Genomic DNA, 18,658 nt, shown 5'->3' on the forward strand with positions numbered 1-18,658 from the left:
TCAATCCAAACGGCATAACCATAAACTCGTAATGACCATAACGCGTCCTAAAATCAGTTTTTGGAATATCATCCTCCTTTACTCGCATTTGATGATATCCAGAACGTAAATTGATTTTTGAATAAACCGACGAGCCTTGTAGTTGATCAAATAAGTCGTCAATTCTCGGCAGTGGATAACGGTTTTTGATGGTAAGTTTATTCAACTCTCTGTAGTCAATACATAACCTAAATGTACCATCCTTCTTTTTGACAAACAAAAAAGGAGCTCCCCATGGTGATGTACTTGGTCGTATGAAATCACACTCTAGAAGTTCTTGTAATTGGCTTTGAAGTTCCTTCATTTCGCTGGGTGCGAGTCTGTATGGAGCACGAGCTATTGGTGCAGCTCCCGGTACAAGATCTATTTGAAATTCAACGGATCGGTGTGGAGGTAATCCCGGTAATTCTTTCAGAAATACATCGAGAAATTCTTTTGCGAAGAGAACATCATTGATGCTCTTTTCTTCAGTTTGTACTTTCTCGACGTGTGCTAGAACAGCATAGCAACTCTTTCTTATTAACTTTTGCGCCTTCAAATTACTAATAAGATTTAGCTTCAAGTTGCTCTTTTCTCCGTACACCATTAAGGGTTTTCCTTCTTCTCGTATAATTCGAATTGCATTTTTGTAACATACGATCTCTGCTTTCACCTCTTTCAACCAGTCCATGCCGATTATCACATCAAAACTCCCTAACTCTACTGGTATCAAATCAATCTTAAATGTTTCGCTAACCAGTTTAATTTCTCGATTCCAACATATATTATCTGCTGCAATTAATTTACCGTTTGCTAATTCGAGTAAAAATTTACTATTCATCGGCGTCAATGGACAACTTAATTTAGCACAGAAATCTCTACTCATATAGCTTCTATCCGCACCCGAATCAAATAAAACGTAAGCAGATTTATTGTCAATAAGAAACGTACCCGTAACAAGCTCCAGGTCTTCCTGTGCCTCTGCCGCATTAATATTGAAAACTCTTCCGCGGCCTTGTCCATTCGTGTTCTCCTGGTTAGGGAAATTTCTAATAATGTGGCCCAGTTTTCCACATTTATAACAAACTACATTGGCATAACTTGCTCCGACACTACTTGCTCCGCCATTACTCGTTCCGACACCATTTGTTCCTTTCGTTCTGTTAACCCCTGGTCCGTAGACCTCACACTTCGCCGTGCTATGACCATTTCTTTTACCCTTGTTGCAAAATTTGGTGCAGAACCCCGAGTGATACTTTTCACACCTTTGGCATAGCTGCTTCTGATTGTTGTTTTTGTTGTTGTTGTTGTTGTTGTTGTTGCGGTTATTATTGTTGTTGGGATGATTGTTGTAGTTGTTGTTGTTGTTGTTGTTGTGCCGTTTGTTGTAGTTTCGATTGATGTTGCGATTGTTGGGATAGTTGTTGTTGTTTTGGTGACTCTTATCACCATTTTCCTCCCACTTTCTTTTGACTAACTTCACGTTGGCCTCTTCGGCCGCCTGTTCTTTAATTCTTCCCTCAATCTGGTTCACTAGTTTGTGAGCCATTCTACATGCCTTTTGTATGGAGGCAGGCTCGTGTGAACTTATATCTTCTTGGATTCTCTCCGGTAACCCTTTCACAAACGCGTCGATCTTCTCTTCCTCATCTTCGAAAGCTCTCGGACACAATAGGCACAATTATGTGAATCGTCTTTCGTACGAAGTAATATCGAATCCCTGTGTTCGTAACCCTCTGTGTTCTGACTTGAGCTTATTGACCTCGGTTCTGGGACGGTACTTCTTGTTCATCAAGTGCTTGAATGCTGACCACGGTAGCGCGTAAGCAGCATCTTGTCCCACTTGCTCTAGATAGGTATTCCACCATGTTAACGCAATACCTGTGAAGGTATGCGTAGCATACTTCACTTTGTCTCCTTCAGCACACTTACTTATAGCAAACACCGATTCAACTTTCTCGGTCCACCATTTCAATCCGATTGGTCATTCGGTCCCATCAAATTCTGAAGGTTTGCAGGCAGTGAATTCCTTGTAGGAGCATCCTACATGATTTCTTGCGCCGTTAGCTGTATTGCTAGATTCAGAGTTATTGTTGGTATGTAGCGCGGCCTGTACTGCGGCTATGTTTAAAGCAAGAAAGGCACAAAATTCCTCTTCGCTCATATTCAAGGTGTGTCGAGTAGTCGGTGCCATTTCCTTCAAAATAGTCAAATGAAACAATTTAATCATACAGAATATTAAGAGTAGTCAATAGTATCTCGTAGCATAATATGAACTCATTTATAAAAGCTTTTTCTTCATATTAGCGTTTTATAAGTTTAAATTTGGGTACTACCTACCCGTTAAGTTCATACTTAGTAGCTAATATACAATTCAACTACTATAATTCCATATGAAAAACTGATTATAATAATATATCACATACAAATATTCTTCAAACTTACAACTTCGCTATATTACATATAACATGAAATATAGTACACTATGATACAGGACAGTTTTGAAGATAAATCTAGTTAATACGCAAGTTGTTCAGCAAAGGAAATAAAGACACGTAATTTATAAGTCCAGAAACAAGTCATGCATTCTGGTTTTACTATGACTACTTCCCATCCTTGGTCTTGTGGAACATAACCATTGTGACCGTTGACAAGACAGCATGTTGTAATGTCGTCAAAAGGACGAGGGTTTCGTAATGTCCAACAGCCCCGTAATAATCTAAAAACCTTGTTTCTCATCTCAACTACCGAGTCCATCACTTGTGGGAATGTTTTATTTAAAAGTTGTAACCCAATGTTCTTTTTCTCAATTTGATGAGAAGCGAACATTATTAACCCGTAAGCATAACATGCTTCTTTATATTGCATGTTAGAAGCTCTTTCTAACTCATGAAATCCTATGTTGGGATATGTTGAGTCAAAATAGGTTCTTCACCCGTAGCGTAAAATTGCATTTGGGTTCCCCGCATTTAACGCTTTAAAGAAAATACGGCGTAACTTACGGTCTCCCCAATGTGATATACCCCACCTATCAAAGGAAAGCCTTTTATAAACTAAGGCATTTCTGGAAAGTCTTTCAAATGTTTGACAAGTTAATTTCGCCATAACTAAATGTGCTGATGAATTCTGACCGACTCTAGACAAGATTTCCTCAATCATATCCTCTGGTAGGTCTTCTAAAATATTCGGTTGTCTACCCTTAACGTCCATTTTGTTTTTATACTGTAAAATAGACAAAGATTAGATTCGTAAAAGATAATTAACAAACAATACAAGCAATTTTTACATAGAACATAAAAGTACAAGCACACTATATTACATATATTACACAACATGATTACAACTCTTTAATCCGACTCACTCGTTTCTTCTTCTTCGGACTTGGTTCGTTTTGCTAATTTCCTAGGGATATATGATGTTCCTCTAATACGAGTCGTCGTTTTCCACATTGGTTTAGAAAAACCTGGTGGTTTAGAGGTTCCCCGGTTATTGTCACGATATTGAAAATACATTTGTTGACGGTACATATAAAGTTCATCGGGGTCGGAATCAGATTTCTCTATTTTGATGCCTTTTCCCTTATTATTTTCTTTTACCTCATTAAATTGGGTCGGGGTAATTTCTATAACATCATCGGAATCCTCATCAGGATCCGATTCATCTGAAAATTGGTAATTTTCCCAATATTTTGCTTCCTTAGCGAAAACACCATTGACCATTATTAACTTTGGTCCATTGGTTGAGGATTTTCTTTTATTTGACCGGTTTTCTGTGGTTCCTACTATTGCCCCCTCCGGAACTTCTTTTTCTTCCGGTTCCTTTTCTTCCCGTTCCTCTTCTTCCGGTTCCGTTTCCTCTTCTTCCGGTTCTTCGGGAACTTGTGGATCTTGCCAATATATATTCGACTCTTCGTTATTATTAGGTGAGTCAATGGGATTTGTGCTAGAGGTAGACATCTATCACACAATATCAAACAAGTTAAGAGATTAATATATCACATAATATATACATGTTAATAATATATAGTTTTCAACAAAAATGTTAAGCAATCATTTTTAAAGAAAACACGGTCGAAGTCCAGACTCACTAATGCATCCTAACAAACTCGATAAGACACACTAATGCAAATTTTCTGGTTCTCTAAGACCAACGCTCGGATACCAACTGAAATGTCCCGTTCATATTGATTATAAATGTTCCATATTAATTGATTTCGTTGCGAGGTTTTGACCTCTATATGAGACGTTTTTCAAAGACTGCATTCATTTTTAAAACAACCATAACCTTTATTTTATCAATAAAGGTTTTAAAAACATTACGTAGATTATCAAATAATGATAATCTAAAATATACTGTTTACACACGACCATTACATAATGGTTTACAATAGAAATATATTACATCGACATATGTTTCTTGAATGCAGTTTTTACACAATATCATACAAACATGGACTTCAAATCTTGTCCTTATTTTAGTATGCAACAGCGGAAGCTCTTAGTATTCACCTGAGAATAAACATGCTTTAAACGTCAACAAAAATGTTGGTGAGTTATAGGTTTAACCTATATATATCAAATCGTAACAATAGACCACAAGATTTCATATTTCAATACACATCCCATACATAGAGATAAAAATCATTTATATGGTGAACACCTGGTAACCGACATTAACAAGATGCATATATAAGAATATCCCCATCATTCCGGGACACCCTTCGGATATGATATAAATTTCGAAGTACTAAAGCATCCGGTACTTTGGATGGGGTTTGTTAGGCCCAATAGATCTATCTTTATGATTCGCGTCAATTAGGGTGTCTGTTCCCTAATTCTTAGATTACCAGACTTAATAAAAAGGGGCATATTCGATTTCGATAATTCAACCATAGAATGTAGTTTCATGTACTTGTGTCTATTTTGTAAATCATTTATAAAACCTGCATGTATTCTCATCCCAAAAATATTAGATTTTAAAAGTGGGACTATAACTCACTTTCAAAGATATTTCCTTCCTCGGAAATAAGACTTGGCCACGTATCGATTCACGAACCTATACAAATATGTACATATATATCAAAGTATGATCAAAATATAATTACAACCATTTTTATTATGTTTTAGAGATTTGAGTGTATTAAGTCAGCTGTCCTCGTTAGTAACCTACAACTAGTTGTCCATAGTTAGATGTACAGAAATAAATCGATATATATTATCTTGAATCAATCCACGACCCAGTGTATACACGTCTCATGCTAGATCACAACTCAAAGTATATATATTTTTAGAATCAACCTCAACCCTGTATAGCTAACTCCAACATTACTGCATATAGAGTGTCTATGGTTGTTCCAAATAATATATATACATGGGTCGATATGATATGTCAAAACATTTGCATACGTGTCTATGGTATCCCAAGATTACATAATATATTAGAATACATGTATAATACAATATAAGTTAGCTAGGATATGATTTGTATAGATTTTTTAAACAATTTCCCGTAGCTAAAAAGATCAAAAATATCCAATCTTGTTTTACCCATAACTTCTTCATTTTAAATCCGTTTTGAGTGAATCAAATTACTATGGTTTCATATTGTACTCTATTTTATGAATCTAAATATAAAAAGTATAGGTTTATAGTCAGAAATATAAGTTACAAGTCGTTTTTATAAAGGTAGTCATTTCAGTCGAAAGAACGACGTCTAGATGACCATTTTAGAAAACATACTTCCACTTTGAGTTTAACCTTGATTTTTGGATATAGTTTCATGTTCATATGAAAAATCATTTTTCCAGAAGAACAACTTTTAAATCAAAGTTTATCATAGTTTTTAATTATCCAAACCAAAACAGCCCCCGGTTTCACTACGACGGCGTATATCCGATTTTATGGTGTTCATCGTGTTTCCATGTTTTAAATCATTAAGTTAGCATATCATATAGATATAGAACATGTGTTTAGTTGATTTTAAAAGTCAAGTTAGAAGGATTAACTTTTGTTTGTGAACAAGTTTAGAATTAACTAAACTATGTTCTAGTGATTACAAGTTTAAACCTTCGAATAAGATAGCTTTATATGTATGAATCGAATGATATTATGAACATGATTACTACCTCAAGTTTTCTGGATAAAACTACTGGAAATGAGAAAAATGGATCTAGCTTCAAAGGATCTTTGAATGGCTTGAAAGTTCTTGAAACAGAATCATGACACGAAAACAGTTCAAGTAAGATTTTCACTCAAAATAAGATTGTTATAGTTGTAGAAATTGAATCAAAGTTTGAATATGAATATTACCTTGAATTAGAAATATAACCTACTGTAAATAACAAAGGTTCCTTGATCTTAGATGATTACTTGGAATGGATTAGAAAGCTTGGAAGTAGACTTGCAAACTTGGAAGTATTCTTGATTTTTATGAAACTATACTTATGGAATTTATGAAGAACACTTAGAACTTGAAGATGGAACTTGAGAGAGATCAATTAGATGAAGAAAATGGAAGAATGAAAATGTTTGTAGGTGTTTTTGGTCATTGGTATATGGATTAGATATAAAGGATATGTAATTTTGTTTTCATGTAAATAAGTCATGAATGATTACTCATATTTTTGTAATTTTATGAGATATTTCATGCTAGTTGCCAAATGATGATTCCCACATGTGTTAGGTGACTCACACGGGCTGCTAAGAGCTGATCATTGGAGTGTATATACCAATAGTAAATACATCTAAAAGCTGTGTATTGTACGAGTACGAATACGGGTGCATACGAGTAGAATTGTTGATGAAACTGAACGAGGATGTAATTGTAAGCATTTTTGTTAAGTAGAAGTATTTTGATAAGTGTCTTGAAGTCTTTCAAAAGTGTATGAATACATATTAAAATACTACATGTATATACATTTTAACTGAGTCGTTAAGTCATCGTTAGTCGTTACATGTAAATGTTGTTTTGAAACCTTTAGGTTAACGATCTTGTTAAATGTTGTTAACCCATTATTTATTATATCAAATGATATGTTAAATTGTTACATTTTCATGATATTATGATATGTAATATATCTTAGTAGGATATATATACAGTTAAATGTCGTTACAACGAAAATCGTTACATATATGTCTCGTTTCGAAATCATTAAGTTAGTAGTCTTATTTTTACATATGTAGTTCATTGTTAATACACTTAATGATATATTTACTTATCATTTAACATAATTAACCAAGTGTATCAATATCTTAATATGATTCATATGTACCTAGTAAAACGTTGTTATAACGATAATCGTTATATATATCGTTTTCGAGTTTCTTAATTTAATAGTCTCATTTTTATGTATATAACTCATTGTTAAAATACCTAATGAGATACTTACTTATAATAAAATCATTTTAACTATATATATAACCATATATATGTCATCGTATAGTTTTTACAAGTTTTAACGTTCGTGAATCACCGATCAACATGGGTGGTCAATTGTCTATATGAAACCTATTTCAATTAATCAAGTCTTAACAAGTTTGACTGCTTAACATGTTGAAAATATTTAGTTATGTAAATATCAATCTCAATTAATATATATAAACATGGAAAAGTTCGGGTCACTACAGACTGAGGGTTAGGGTTACCGCCCGTAAGCAGGTTGTGCCGTATTCCGCTGATCCATTCGTGCGTAAGGCTTCTCGTTACGCACCATCTACTTCTGGCACTGGACCATTTGCACCACCAGCACCACCAGCACCACCAGTACCATCAGCACCGCCTGCCCCACCAGCATCCCCAGTCGTTGAGGAACTGACGAGGGAAGTGCATGCCCTCCGTGCTCGGGTAACTGAGCTCGAGGATCAGATGTCCCACATAATGGACATACTTTACCCACCGTCACCATAGGGCGATTGTATTAGATTTCATTATGTAATCTCATATGTAGTTTCATGTTTTACTCATGTATTGTACGAACCTTATGCGGATATATGCAACTTTCTTATTAATGAATGGAACTTTGGGTTGTTTAAGATTTGTACGATGTTCGATTTACGTTACTGTATGATGATTTTGTGGTATCTGTATCTAGTTGCATTACTTAATTAAAATGTGTTGTGTTGATGATTGTCATATACTGTATTATTATTTATTGAATGCTGGATTTTGACTTAAGTCAAAATTTTTGTTTAGAAGATCAATGGCAAACGGAAGATCAACGCCCACAGGGGCACAGATTGAGGAAATGATCGCTGAACGAGTAGCTGCAGCTATAGCGGAATTTCAAATGGGTGTACCTATAAGGAATTTCAAAGCTGTAAGCCCCACAATTTCAGTGGTACTGAGGGGCCAGTTGGACTGACAAGGTGGTTTGAGAAATTAGAAGTTGTGTCCAAACAAACATTAACTTGCAATTTTCTGAGCATTTTCTTGCTACAAGTTTTTTTTCTTTCCGAAAAGCAAATGTATATTAACACGAAAGAGGGGCTAGGCATGGAGCCCAACCCATTACAACTCGAAGTTACACCCCTTACATTTAAAGGATTGGGTGATGTAACGTTTATGAAACAAAATACTCGACTTAATTGCAAAGATAGCAACTAAGAATATGAAATGTGCAGCACGTGTGTAGCACGTGCGTTGAGTTAAAAGTCCATATGTGCAGCACGTGACCCAATTAGCATACTGGAGCGTCTAACTACTTTTCAGCCCTCATTCTGTTTCATGGTAAATCGTTGTAGATATATAGATTAGTTGGAAAGCATTGTAATTCAGTTTTGGTTGTAACAGAATTCCTTTCTTACTTCTCAATTTACACTCTGTAATTGTAATTCAATACGAGTTTCAATTAGGGCAATTTTACTACGAATCTTTCTTGATTATAGCTTCTAGGTTTAATTGCTAGTTCGATTACGATCATAAGATCTAGATTGAACATATCAGTGATACCATATTCAGATCTTTTCTGATGAATACGAGTTATTGGTCGGAAAAAATGGTTGCTTCAACAAGAAACGCATCTCCAGACAACAATCCTATGGATTCAATGAAGAAGGCGATCGACGATTTGAACAGAAATATGTTGGAGATGAATGAACGAATTTCAGCACTATTCTTACAGAATCAACACTTTCAGACGGAATTGCAGAAGGTCAAAAGTAATGACGGCGGCGGCAATTGAAATAATACGCAGTTCACAAGGTTATCACGGTTGGAATTTCCCAAATTTGGCGGCGATGACGTCAGAGGATGGATTTACCGAACAAGACAGTTTTTTTTCTGTTGATCGTATTGAAGATGAAGAAAAAGTACGAGTGGCATCAATTCATATGCAGGGAAAAGCCTTAACCTGGCATCAGCAATTCATAAAATTGCAAGGTGAAGAAGTTGAGTGGGCAATTTATGAAGAGGCGATACAAAAGCGGTTTGGGTCAACAGTGGAGGATCCACTTTCAGAACTCAAGAATTTGAAGCAAACAACCACAGTTGTTGCTTATCACGAAGAGTTTGAGCGTTTATTAAACAAGCTGGAGATAAGAGAAAAGCATGCTGTGAGCTTATTTTTGGGCGGATTACACAAAGATATTGAATTGGCGGTCCGAATGTTTAAACCTCGCACACTTGAAGACGCGTTTAGTTTGGCTAAGCTACAAGAAGAAATGTCGATTGTGACTAAATCAAGGTATAATTCGATTCTTCCTACTCCTCATACAAATTCTTATAGTTATTTGTCAAAAAATGCTTATAATGGGGGTTATGTACAAAAGTCAGGAGCATTGACCAATACAACACAATTAGCATTGACAAATACACTTTGTAATGGTAATAGTACAGTCACAAAAACGAGTCATGGTGGGAATGGTAAACGGCAATTGACTCAAAAGGAAATTGAGGAAAAACGAACTAAAGGTGTATGTTTTTATTGTGATCACAAATATACACCGGGGCATAAGTGTTCGGGTTAATTATATTCATTAGAGGTGATAGTTAGTGATGATGGTGGGGAACAAGGGTTGGAAGAATTTATTGACAGTGAAGAGTATAGTGCAAATGTACAAGATTGGTCAGCCGATGGTATCCCACACATTTCTTTGAACGCATTGACGGGAACAAATGCGTATCAAACTATGCGAATTAAAGGGAAAATAAACAAGTGCAATGTACACATTTTGATTGATTCAGGTAGCACGCACAATTTTTTAGATCTTGAATTTGCAAAGCGTTTAGGGTGCGTTGTTCAAACAATCACATCTTTGAACGTCTATGTACCGGGTGGAAACAACTTGTTGAGTGTCAATCAATGTGCTACAATTCAATGGAAAATTGATGGGCAAAGTTTTAATAGTGAAATGCTTGTGTTACCGATTGGGGGTTGTGATATGGTACTTGGAATCCAATGGCTTGGAACGTTAGGTGACATTATTTGGAATTTCAAAAAATTAAAGATGACATTTACATATAATGGGGTGAAGGTTGAGCTTAATGGTCAGAAACCATCGACAACAGAGGTTGCAGGCAAACAGATGGCTAACATAACCGAGCAACCTCAAGTACAATTGAATGCCATGTGTTTGTGTGTAGATTCAGTGACACCTTGTCAACTAGATACAACTACTGGTATTTCATCAGAAGACATTATTTGTGCAAGTGATCCAAGACTGCAGTTGTTAAGTTCATATGAGTACATTTTCGAAGTACTAAAGGCTTTGCCACCAAGTCGTTCTTGTGATCATCGAATTTTACTAAAAGAAGGTGTTCAACCGGTTAACATAAGGCCTTACCGACATCCACCAACACAACAAGATGCAATTGCAACAATTAAGCTGTTGGCGATTGCAAATTGGCCACAACCAAAAACGCTTAAACAATTACATGGTCTTTTAGGCTTGACGGGTTACTATTCGTGGTTATGCTATTATTAGCCATCCTCTTACCAAGCTACTACGACAAGATGCCTTTATTTGGAGTGATGAAGCTAAGGTTGCTTTCAACAATTTAAAGCATTTAATGCAACAATCACCCGTCTTATGTTTAATGAAACGCAACAATCGACCAGTGGCATACGGTTTACTTCAATGGCAACAGGGTAATGCTGATGCTGCAACACGGGAACCGATTGTGGACCTCGTTCAACGATTTCCAGATTGTTCGTTTCTAGTGGATGCTTAAGGGCAAGCATTTTCTTAAGCGGAGGGGATTGATATGTGCAGCACGTGTGTAGCACGTGCGTTGAGTTAAAAGTCCATATGTGCAGCACGTGGCCCAATTAGCATACTGGAGCGTCTAACTACTTTTCAGCCCTCATTCCGTTTCATGGTAAATCGTTGTAGATATATAGATTAGTTGGAAAGCATTGTAATTCAGTTTTGGTTGTAACAGAATTCCTTTCTTACTTCTCAATTTACACTCTGTAATTGTAATTCAATATGAGTTTCAATTAGGGCAATTTTACTACGAAGTCTTTCTTGATTATAGCTTCTAGGTTTAATTGCTAGTTCGATTACGATCATTAGATCTAGATTGAACATATAAGAATATTAACAAGCTTTAAAAACCTAAACTTATAAACAAAAATTCAGGGGGTTAGATAACCATTGAAGCCACTCTATTTAAATAGTTAACTTATAAAGACCAAAATTTAAAAGAATAAAAATAAAATAAATTAATTAATAATAAGAAAACAGACTACGGTTCTTATAAATAATTAAATTAAATTCCTAATAATAATATACTTCAGATGACAATCTGTATAATATTATAATAAAAATATAATTATAATTGACCAAAGATAAAATTAATCAGAATGTTCACCGTTAAAAGAGCTGGACAATCTCATAGTGGACCGGATCTCAACCTTTCGCATAGCATAAACTTGCCTTCTTCCATTTTCTCAATAGACATTTTCAAGATCTTTAAGTCGAATTAAATGTTGAGGTGGCAGTCTCGTCAAAAGAAAACCTTGATGAAGAGGGAGAATCAAAAGGTGATGGATTTCTATTTTCTAGTATTATATTCCAAAATAACTACATTTCAAAAACTGTGTTTAATCAATACCTTTGTTAACCTTGTCGCTCTCGTACAAAATTGAGCAATTATTTAGGTCATTTATTTCTTTCTCTGTTTCCACCGTAATATATTGTTAAAATATCAACTTTCCTTTCTACTGCAAATTTGGACTAGACCATGCGAATTAATGTATAAACGAGGGACCATTGACGCAATTAAGTCTTTGATATTCATATAACATGCTATCATGAATACTTGTAGAACATATGTTAGTAATTAAAGGTGAAATATTGCGTTTTGTCAGTTTATTGTGCTTGTTCAAATAAACTCTAAATCGATGATGTTTGTAATCACTTGTCCTCCAGTGACCGTAGATTAATTAAACCTCCATGGTTTGGAAAATCATATTTCATTTCATTTGATAATTCATATAACAAACATGCTGTCATCATGAAAACTTGTACGAGAGCGATGAGGAGATGTTGGATGAATTCAGTGACCCTTTCTTCACAATGGACACTACTCGGAAAATGTTAGGTCACAAGTATTTGCAACGAATATCACGTACATATATTTAATGCAAATATGATGATGATTGTGCTGAAATTTTTGATATATTCTAACATGATGCTCTTGCTATAACAAAAAGTCGTTACTAATCACTCACTTTAATATTAATATTGAAAGGAGAATTAAAGTACGATCAACTCCACACCTTTAGGCTCTGTTAATTTTACTAAGCCCTCGGCAGAAGATCGAAAAGCTTCCTGATAATTTGGGGACGACCTTACAACTGTGATCTTAACTTTCTTCAGTGCAACAAACGTTCTAATGATGTATTCAGCAAGTTCAAAGTCACGTTTTCGACCTACATAGTCCACAATTTCAACAATCTTGAGGTGTTTATGAGGATTAGCAGCATCCCTTGCTTTCTTCATACTTATCTTTGGTGAAGTCCACCCTGACTGCACAAAAGATGTCACACTTTGGTCAAAATGTTTAACATAAAAAAGTACGGTTGGTTGCGGTTAGATTAACTAACTGGAAATCGTGTGAGTATGCACCATAATAGAAAAAGTCTCCAAATTTGGGCACGCATTCATTATGGAAGCCAAAAATACAAGCTGATCATCGATTCCACCACCAATTGTTAGTTTTAAATTCTTCAGATTTGGTAACATTGGAACAGAGTCAAGTATTTTTGAATATCCCTCCTGCAAAAACAATCCAAACATTATTCCATCAATTAATTAAGGATTCATTCATTTATTCATTATTAATGGAATGTGATTTAAATGATGGTGAGCTACGAACCTCTTCAGGCTCGGGTTGTAACACAGTTATGGAAAGAGACTGCAGAGACAAAGCACAAGACGACATCTGGATAAACACATTATGAATATCGAACCGACCAAATTGAAGGTTAATTTCCTTCAGATTCGGAAGGTGAGCAAGACAAAAATCTGCACGGTCACTATTTCTGCAGGTGAAGGATACCAGGTTGTTCAAATCAGATAAATTGACGGATCTAACAGAAAAATTATCCATTATTTTTAGGTGCTTTAAATTAGGAGATTGTCGTCCATTGACATGAACACTGTACAGGTACGGTGAATCACAAATTGATATGGTTTCAACAAGTGGAGAATTCATTAAAAATGCCTCAAAAGCTTCTTCCCTCACAAGGACCCCTTTCAGTATAAGTTTTTTTAAATAAGGCAGTACCACCACTCTTGACTTAAAAACATCATAACCTTCACCTCTTGAAAATAAAAAAGAAAATTGATTCATGAAATCTAGTTCAAGAAACTCAACTTTCTTATTTACTGCAAATTCAATGCAATCATAAATAAAATGTTGATGATTGGGCTTGAAAGCATAACGGATCCGAAAGCCACCGAGGGTCGGTTTGTTGTAACTTCGGATAACTGAGTTGACCTGATTGATGAACTTTTCTCTTTCTGACTCGGATTTTAATATTCTTAAATCACCACCGTCCAAGTTTAATTGTCTTAATTTCTGCCATGTGTATCTCCATCTTCTAGCCAGAATGCTAGTGGCCACAGCATCCTTGAAAGGTGTTAGAGACAGTATCACAACCAGTATATCATCTGACATTTGGCTTATATAATCAATTCCATCCTTCTAAATTAAAGCCATAAATAATCAACAATCAATAACAATAATAAACTCAGCAATCAACAAAACACTCATATAAAATGTACCTAGTAGAAAGTTATAGGTAAATTGACAGTGAAAATAGTACGCCTATAAAAAAAAATTAAACCTGCAGTTGAAGATTACTTAAAGAGCTCCGTTTGCAGTCCATGATAATGATATGGAGTGAAATACTAGTAAACGCTGCAATGAGCTTACTAATCGGCAACGGCGGCAGGTTGGTGACGGTGACGGTGACGCTGAATAGCCCTAATTATTTATTGGCTAAGATAAAGAAATCAATAGCTTAGATTTCTTTAATATTATTATTGAATTAACGCTAACGATCACAAAAGGGACTATTATTTATAAGCATCTCTAATCTACGACTTGGTAAGCAAATATAAATAAAAAAACTTGGTGAGCAAGAACCGAAACCGATGTTATGCAGTCCTTAATCATAAATTATAAACCTGCGGCATAGGGGTAAAAGGGCGGAATCAGACAATGTTTAATGGGCTAAGTATAAGATGTGGGGTTTTTCATCATACGGATAGCCCAGGACCAATTTTATTTTACAAATCGTGTAAAATAAAATAATTCACCTTCATCTTTTTTTTTTTTTTTTTTTATTATTATTATTATTGGATATCGGTTTGGGATCACCCAGGGGATTTAACCACCATGTGTTCATCTCCTGTAACTGCCCTAGAGGAAACCCGGACCAATCCGAAGGCATGACCGGTAAACCCCCTCTCCCCGCTGCCCCCGCAAGGTGGATACTTCAGGGATAACATTGAGTGTAATGTTGCACTCAAGTGGAGTCGAACTCCTGACCTCTTCGATATGGATTTAACAAATTTATGTAGAAATTATCATTTTATTAACAATCATCGCCGGCACCAATATGAGAGTGTTAATTAATTTCTTTAGATTTAGTAGTGAAGGCAAATTTAATGTAAACTGAAACTCATGGCTTACAATGTCATTGTAATTTTTGGTCTTTCCAACTACTTGCTAGGAGGATTCTTATCTTAATAAATTTGAGTTGTTCTAAAAAGAAAAAAACAAATTCTTGAGATTTAGTAACTTGGGAGCCGATTCAGGTATTAAAAATTCCCTGCAAAAAAAAACATATAATAGCCTCACAAACACTTCCATCAATAATAATTCATCATAGAAACATCAAGATGATGGTGATTCACACTTGAGGAAAGAGACTGGGACACAACACCCAAATGATATATCGCCGTAAACATTATTAATATTCATCGAAACCAAATCAAGTTTAACTTCCTTCAGTTTCGAAAGATGAGCAAGATGTAAATCCACACAGCTACCTTTAAAGGTGAACAATACAAGGTTGTCCAAATCAGATAAATCGATGGATCTAAATTCACAAATATCCAATATTTCAAGGTGTTTTAAGTTACACAATTGATCACCATTAACGTGAATATCATAAAGGTATAGTGGGAGTAAGATTGCTGTCATCTGAAGATGTGGAGGATTCTTTACAAATGCCTCGAAAACTTGTTGTGTCACATTAACCCTCATTAGTATAAGTTTTTTTGAATCGAAAATGGTAGTACCTTCACAAATCTAGATGGGAAATCATAATCTTCACCATATAAAGACATATACCGACAGCATCGGTATGTCAAATCCAGTCCAAGAAACTCGACTTTCCTTGTCAATGCAAATTGGATTCAATCTTCGATATCATGCTTATGATTACGGTTAAGACCATAACGGATCCGGAAATCGTTGACAGTCGGGTGATTGTAGTTTCTAATCACCGAATTGACCTGGTTGATGTACTTTTCATTTACTGACTTAACCATGGCCATATTATTGTTACTAAAAATAGTGTTCCTACCATCAAAGTTTAATAAATTAGGCCACAAGTGTGTCCATCTTTTGCCAACACCACTGGTGGCCACTGCATCTTTAATAGGCATAAGTGACAGGATCCTAGTCAGCACATCGTAAAAAACTTGACGAAGATGGAGAATCAAAAGAAGCCTTTCGGAATTTTGATTATCTTTGGTACGAACAAGTGATGGATCTCTAGAATTATATTCCAACGTAACTACATTCCAAAAAACTGTGTTTGCTCAATACCTTTGTTAACCTTGGGAGCTTCAATCCAAAATTGAGCAATTATTTAGGTCATTCATAGCTATATATGTATCCACCGTAAAATACTGTTAAAATATCAACTTTCCTTTCTACTGAAAATTTGGACCAAGTACTAATAACTTGCTTATAATTAAATTTGAAAACGTATAACATATACAAAAGTCGCATATCTCAACCATTGGAATCTCTACACAGGCCATGCGAATTGATGTATAAACGATGAACCATCGCCGCAATTAAGTCTTTGATATTCAAATTAACACGCTATCATGAATACTTGTAGAGCATACGTTATCATATAATTAGTAATTGAAGGCGAAATTTTGTGTGTTTGTTCACATAAACTCTAAATCGATCATGTTTGTAATGACTTGTCCTCAAGTGACCGTGGATTAATCAAACCTTTATGGTTTGGAAAATCACTTCATTTGATATTCATATAACAAACATGTTATCATCATAATATCTTGTACGAGATTGATGAGGTGAATATGTGATATTGGATGAATTCAGTGACCCTTTCTTCACAATGGACACTACTCGGAAATTGTTAGGTCACAAGTATTTGCTTACAAATATCACATACATTTGTTTAATGCAAGCAAATATGATGATTGTGCTGAAATTTTTATATATTCTAACATGATGTTCTTGCTCTAACAAAAAGTCATTACTAAAAATCCAATAAGTATATTTTTGCAACATCATCAGCATGCACACAACGCCATCACTCGCTTCAATATTACTAATATTATTAGGAGAATTTATATTACGATCAACTCCACACCTTTAGGCTCTGTTAATTTTACTAAGCCCTCTGCAGAAGATCGAAAAGCTTCCCGATTCTTTGGGGACGACCTTGCAACTGTGATCATAACTTTCTTCAGTGCAACAAACGTTTTTATGATGTATTCAGCAAGTTCAAAGTCACGTGTTCGACCCTCATAGTCAACGATTTCAACAATCTTGAAGTGTTTATGAGGATTAGTAGCATCCCTTGCTTTCTTCATACTTATGTTTGGTGAATTCCACACTGACTGCACAAAAGAGGTCACACTTTGGTCAAAAAACGTTTAACATAAAGTACGGTTACGCTTAAATTAATTAACTGGAAATCGCGTGAACACGCACCTTAATAGAAAAAGTCTCCAAATTTGGGCATGCATTCATTATGGAAGCCCAAAAGACGAGCCAATCATCTATTCCACCGCCAACTGTTAGTTTTAAATTCTTCAGATTTGGTAACATGGGAACAGAGTCAAGTACTTCTAAATATCCCTCCTGCAAAAACAATCCAAACATTATTCCATCAATTAATTAAGGATTCATTCATTCATTCATTCATTCATTAATGGAATGGTAATTTAAATGATGATGAGCTACGAACCTCTTCAGGCTCGGGTTGTAACACAGTTATGGAAAGAGACTGCAGAGACAAAGCACAAGACGACATCTGGATAAACACATTATGAATATCGAACCGACCAAATTGAAGGTCAACTTCCTTCAGATTCGGAAGGTGAGCAAGACGAAAATCCGCACGGTCACTATTTCTGAAGGTGAAGGATACCAGGTTGTTCAAATCAGATAAATAGACGGATCTAACAGAATTATCCATTATTTCTAGGTGTTTTAAATTAGGAGATTGTCGTCCGTTGACATGAACACTAAACAGATACGGCGAACCACAAATTGATATCATCTCAAGATATGGAGAATTCATTAAAAATGCCTCACAAGCTTCTTCCCTCACATAAACCCTTTTCAGTATAAGTTTTTTTAAATAAGGCAGCACCACCACTCTTGACTTAAAAAAATCATAACCTTCACCTTTTGAAAAGAAAAAACAACATTGATTCATGAAATCTAGTTCGAGAAACTCAACTTTCTTATTTACTGCAAATTCGATGCAATCATCAATCACATGTTGATGATTGGGCTTGAAAGCATAACGGATCCGAAAACCAGAGAGGTTCGATTGGTTGTAGATTCGGATAACTGAATTAACCTGATTGATGAACTTTTCTCTTTCGGACTCGGATTTTAATATTCTTAAATTATCACCGTCCAAGTTTAATTGTTTTAATTTCTGCCATGAATATCTCCATCTTCTAGCTAGGATGCTAGTGGCTACCGCATCCTTGAAAGGTATTAGAGACAGTATCACAACCAGTACATCATCCGACATTTGGCTTATATAATCAATTCCATCCTTCTAAATTAAAGCCATAAATAATGAATAATTAATAACAATAATAAATTCAGCAATCGACAATAACACTCATATACAATGTACCTAGTGGAAATTTATAGGTAAATTGACAGTAAAAATAGTACG

The 18,658-nt window shown here is 35.3% G+C and overlaps 2 protein-coding genes across 3 annotated transcripts; both read right to left on the reverse strand.

Annotated features, from left to right (window-relative positions):
• Positions 1 to 12,617: 12,617 nt before the first annotated feature.
• On the reverse strand, positions 12,618 to 14,476 carry LOC139867667 (F-box protein At4g09920-like). 2 transcript variants are annotated; one of them, XM_071856030.1, is made up of 4 exons: positions 14,309 to 14,476; positions 13,336 to 14,166; positions 13,086 to 13,235; positions 12,618 to 12,986 (listed from the first exon to the last, which is right to left on the reverse strand). In XM_071856030.1, exons 1-4 carry the CDS (start codon positions 14,348 to 14,350, stop codon positions 12,714 to 12,716), a joined length of 1,296 nt encoding a protein of 431 aa, XP_071712131.1. In that variant the 5' UTR covers positions 14,351 to 14,476; the 3' UTR covers positions 12,618 to 12,713. The 2 variants fall into 2 exon arrangements, with proteins under 2 accessions (XP_071712131.1, XP_071712130.1); XM_071856029.1 differs by having other exon boundaries at positions 12,618 to 12,982; positions 13,064 to 13,235.
• A 2,384-nt stretch (positions 14,477 to 16,860) lies between these two features.
• On the reverse strand, positions 16,861 to 18,020 carry LOC139865586 (putative F-box/LRR-repeat protein At3g42770). Its single transcript, XM_071853655.1, has 3 exons — positions 17,708 to 18,020; positions 17,452 to 17,601; positions 16,861 to 17,357 (listed from the first exon to the last, which is right to left on the reverse strand). The coding sequence occupies exons 1-3, from the start codon at positions 17,936 to 17,938 to the stop codon at positions 17,085 to 17,087; spliced, it is 654 nt and encodes a 217-aa protein (XP_071709756.1). The 5' UTR covers positions 17,939 to 18,020; the 3' UTR covers positions 16,861 to 17,084.
• Positions 18,021 to 18,658: the final 638 nt, after the last annotated feature.

The sequence above is a fragment of the Rutidosis leptorrhynchoides genome, chromosome 9, assembly GCF_046630445.1.
Source record: "Rutidosis leptorrhynchoides isolate AG116_Rl617_1_P2 chromosome 9, CSIRO_AGI_Rlap_v1, whole genome shotgun sequence".
NCBI classification, from domain to species: Eukaryota; Viridiplantae; Streptophyta; class Magnoliopsida; order Asterales; family Asteraceae; genus Rutidosis; species Rutidosis leptorrhynchoides.

Bases quoted from the DNA above. Each gene is read 5' to 3' on its own strand.
- LOC139867667 (XM_071856029.1), bottom strand. From the start codon at position 14,350: ATGGACTGCAAACGGAGCTCTTTAAGTAATCTTCAACTGCAG. The intron at 14,167-14,308 runs GTTTAATTTTTT...GCTTTAATTTAG, and splicing joins TAAGTAATCTTCAACTGCAG to AAGGATGGAATTGATTATAT. The intron at 13,236-13,335 runs GTTCGTAGCTCA...TTGTTTTTGCAG, and splicing joins TACAACCCGAGCCTGAAGAG to GAGGGATATTCAAAAATACT.
- LOC139865586 (XM_071853655.1), bottom strand. From the start codon at position 17,938: ATGGATAATTCTGTTAGATCCGTCTATTTATCTGATTTGAACAACCTG. The intron at 17,602-17,707 runs GTTCGTAGCTCA...TTGTTTTTGCAG, and splicing joins TACAACCCGAGCCTGAAGAG to GAGGGATATTTAGAAGTACT. The intron at 17,358-17,451 runs GTGCGTGTTCAC...TCTTTTGTGCAG, and splicing joins TGGAGACTTTTTCTATTAAG to TCAGTGTGGAATTCACCAAA.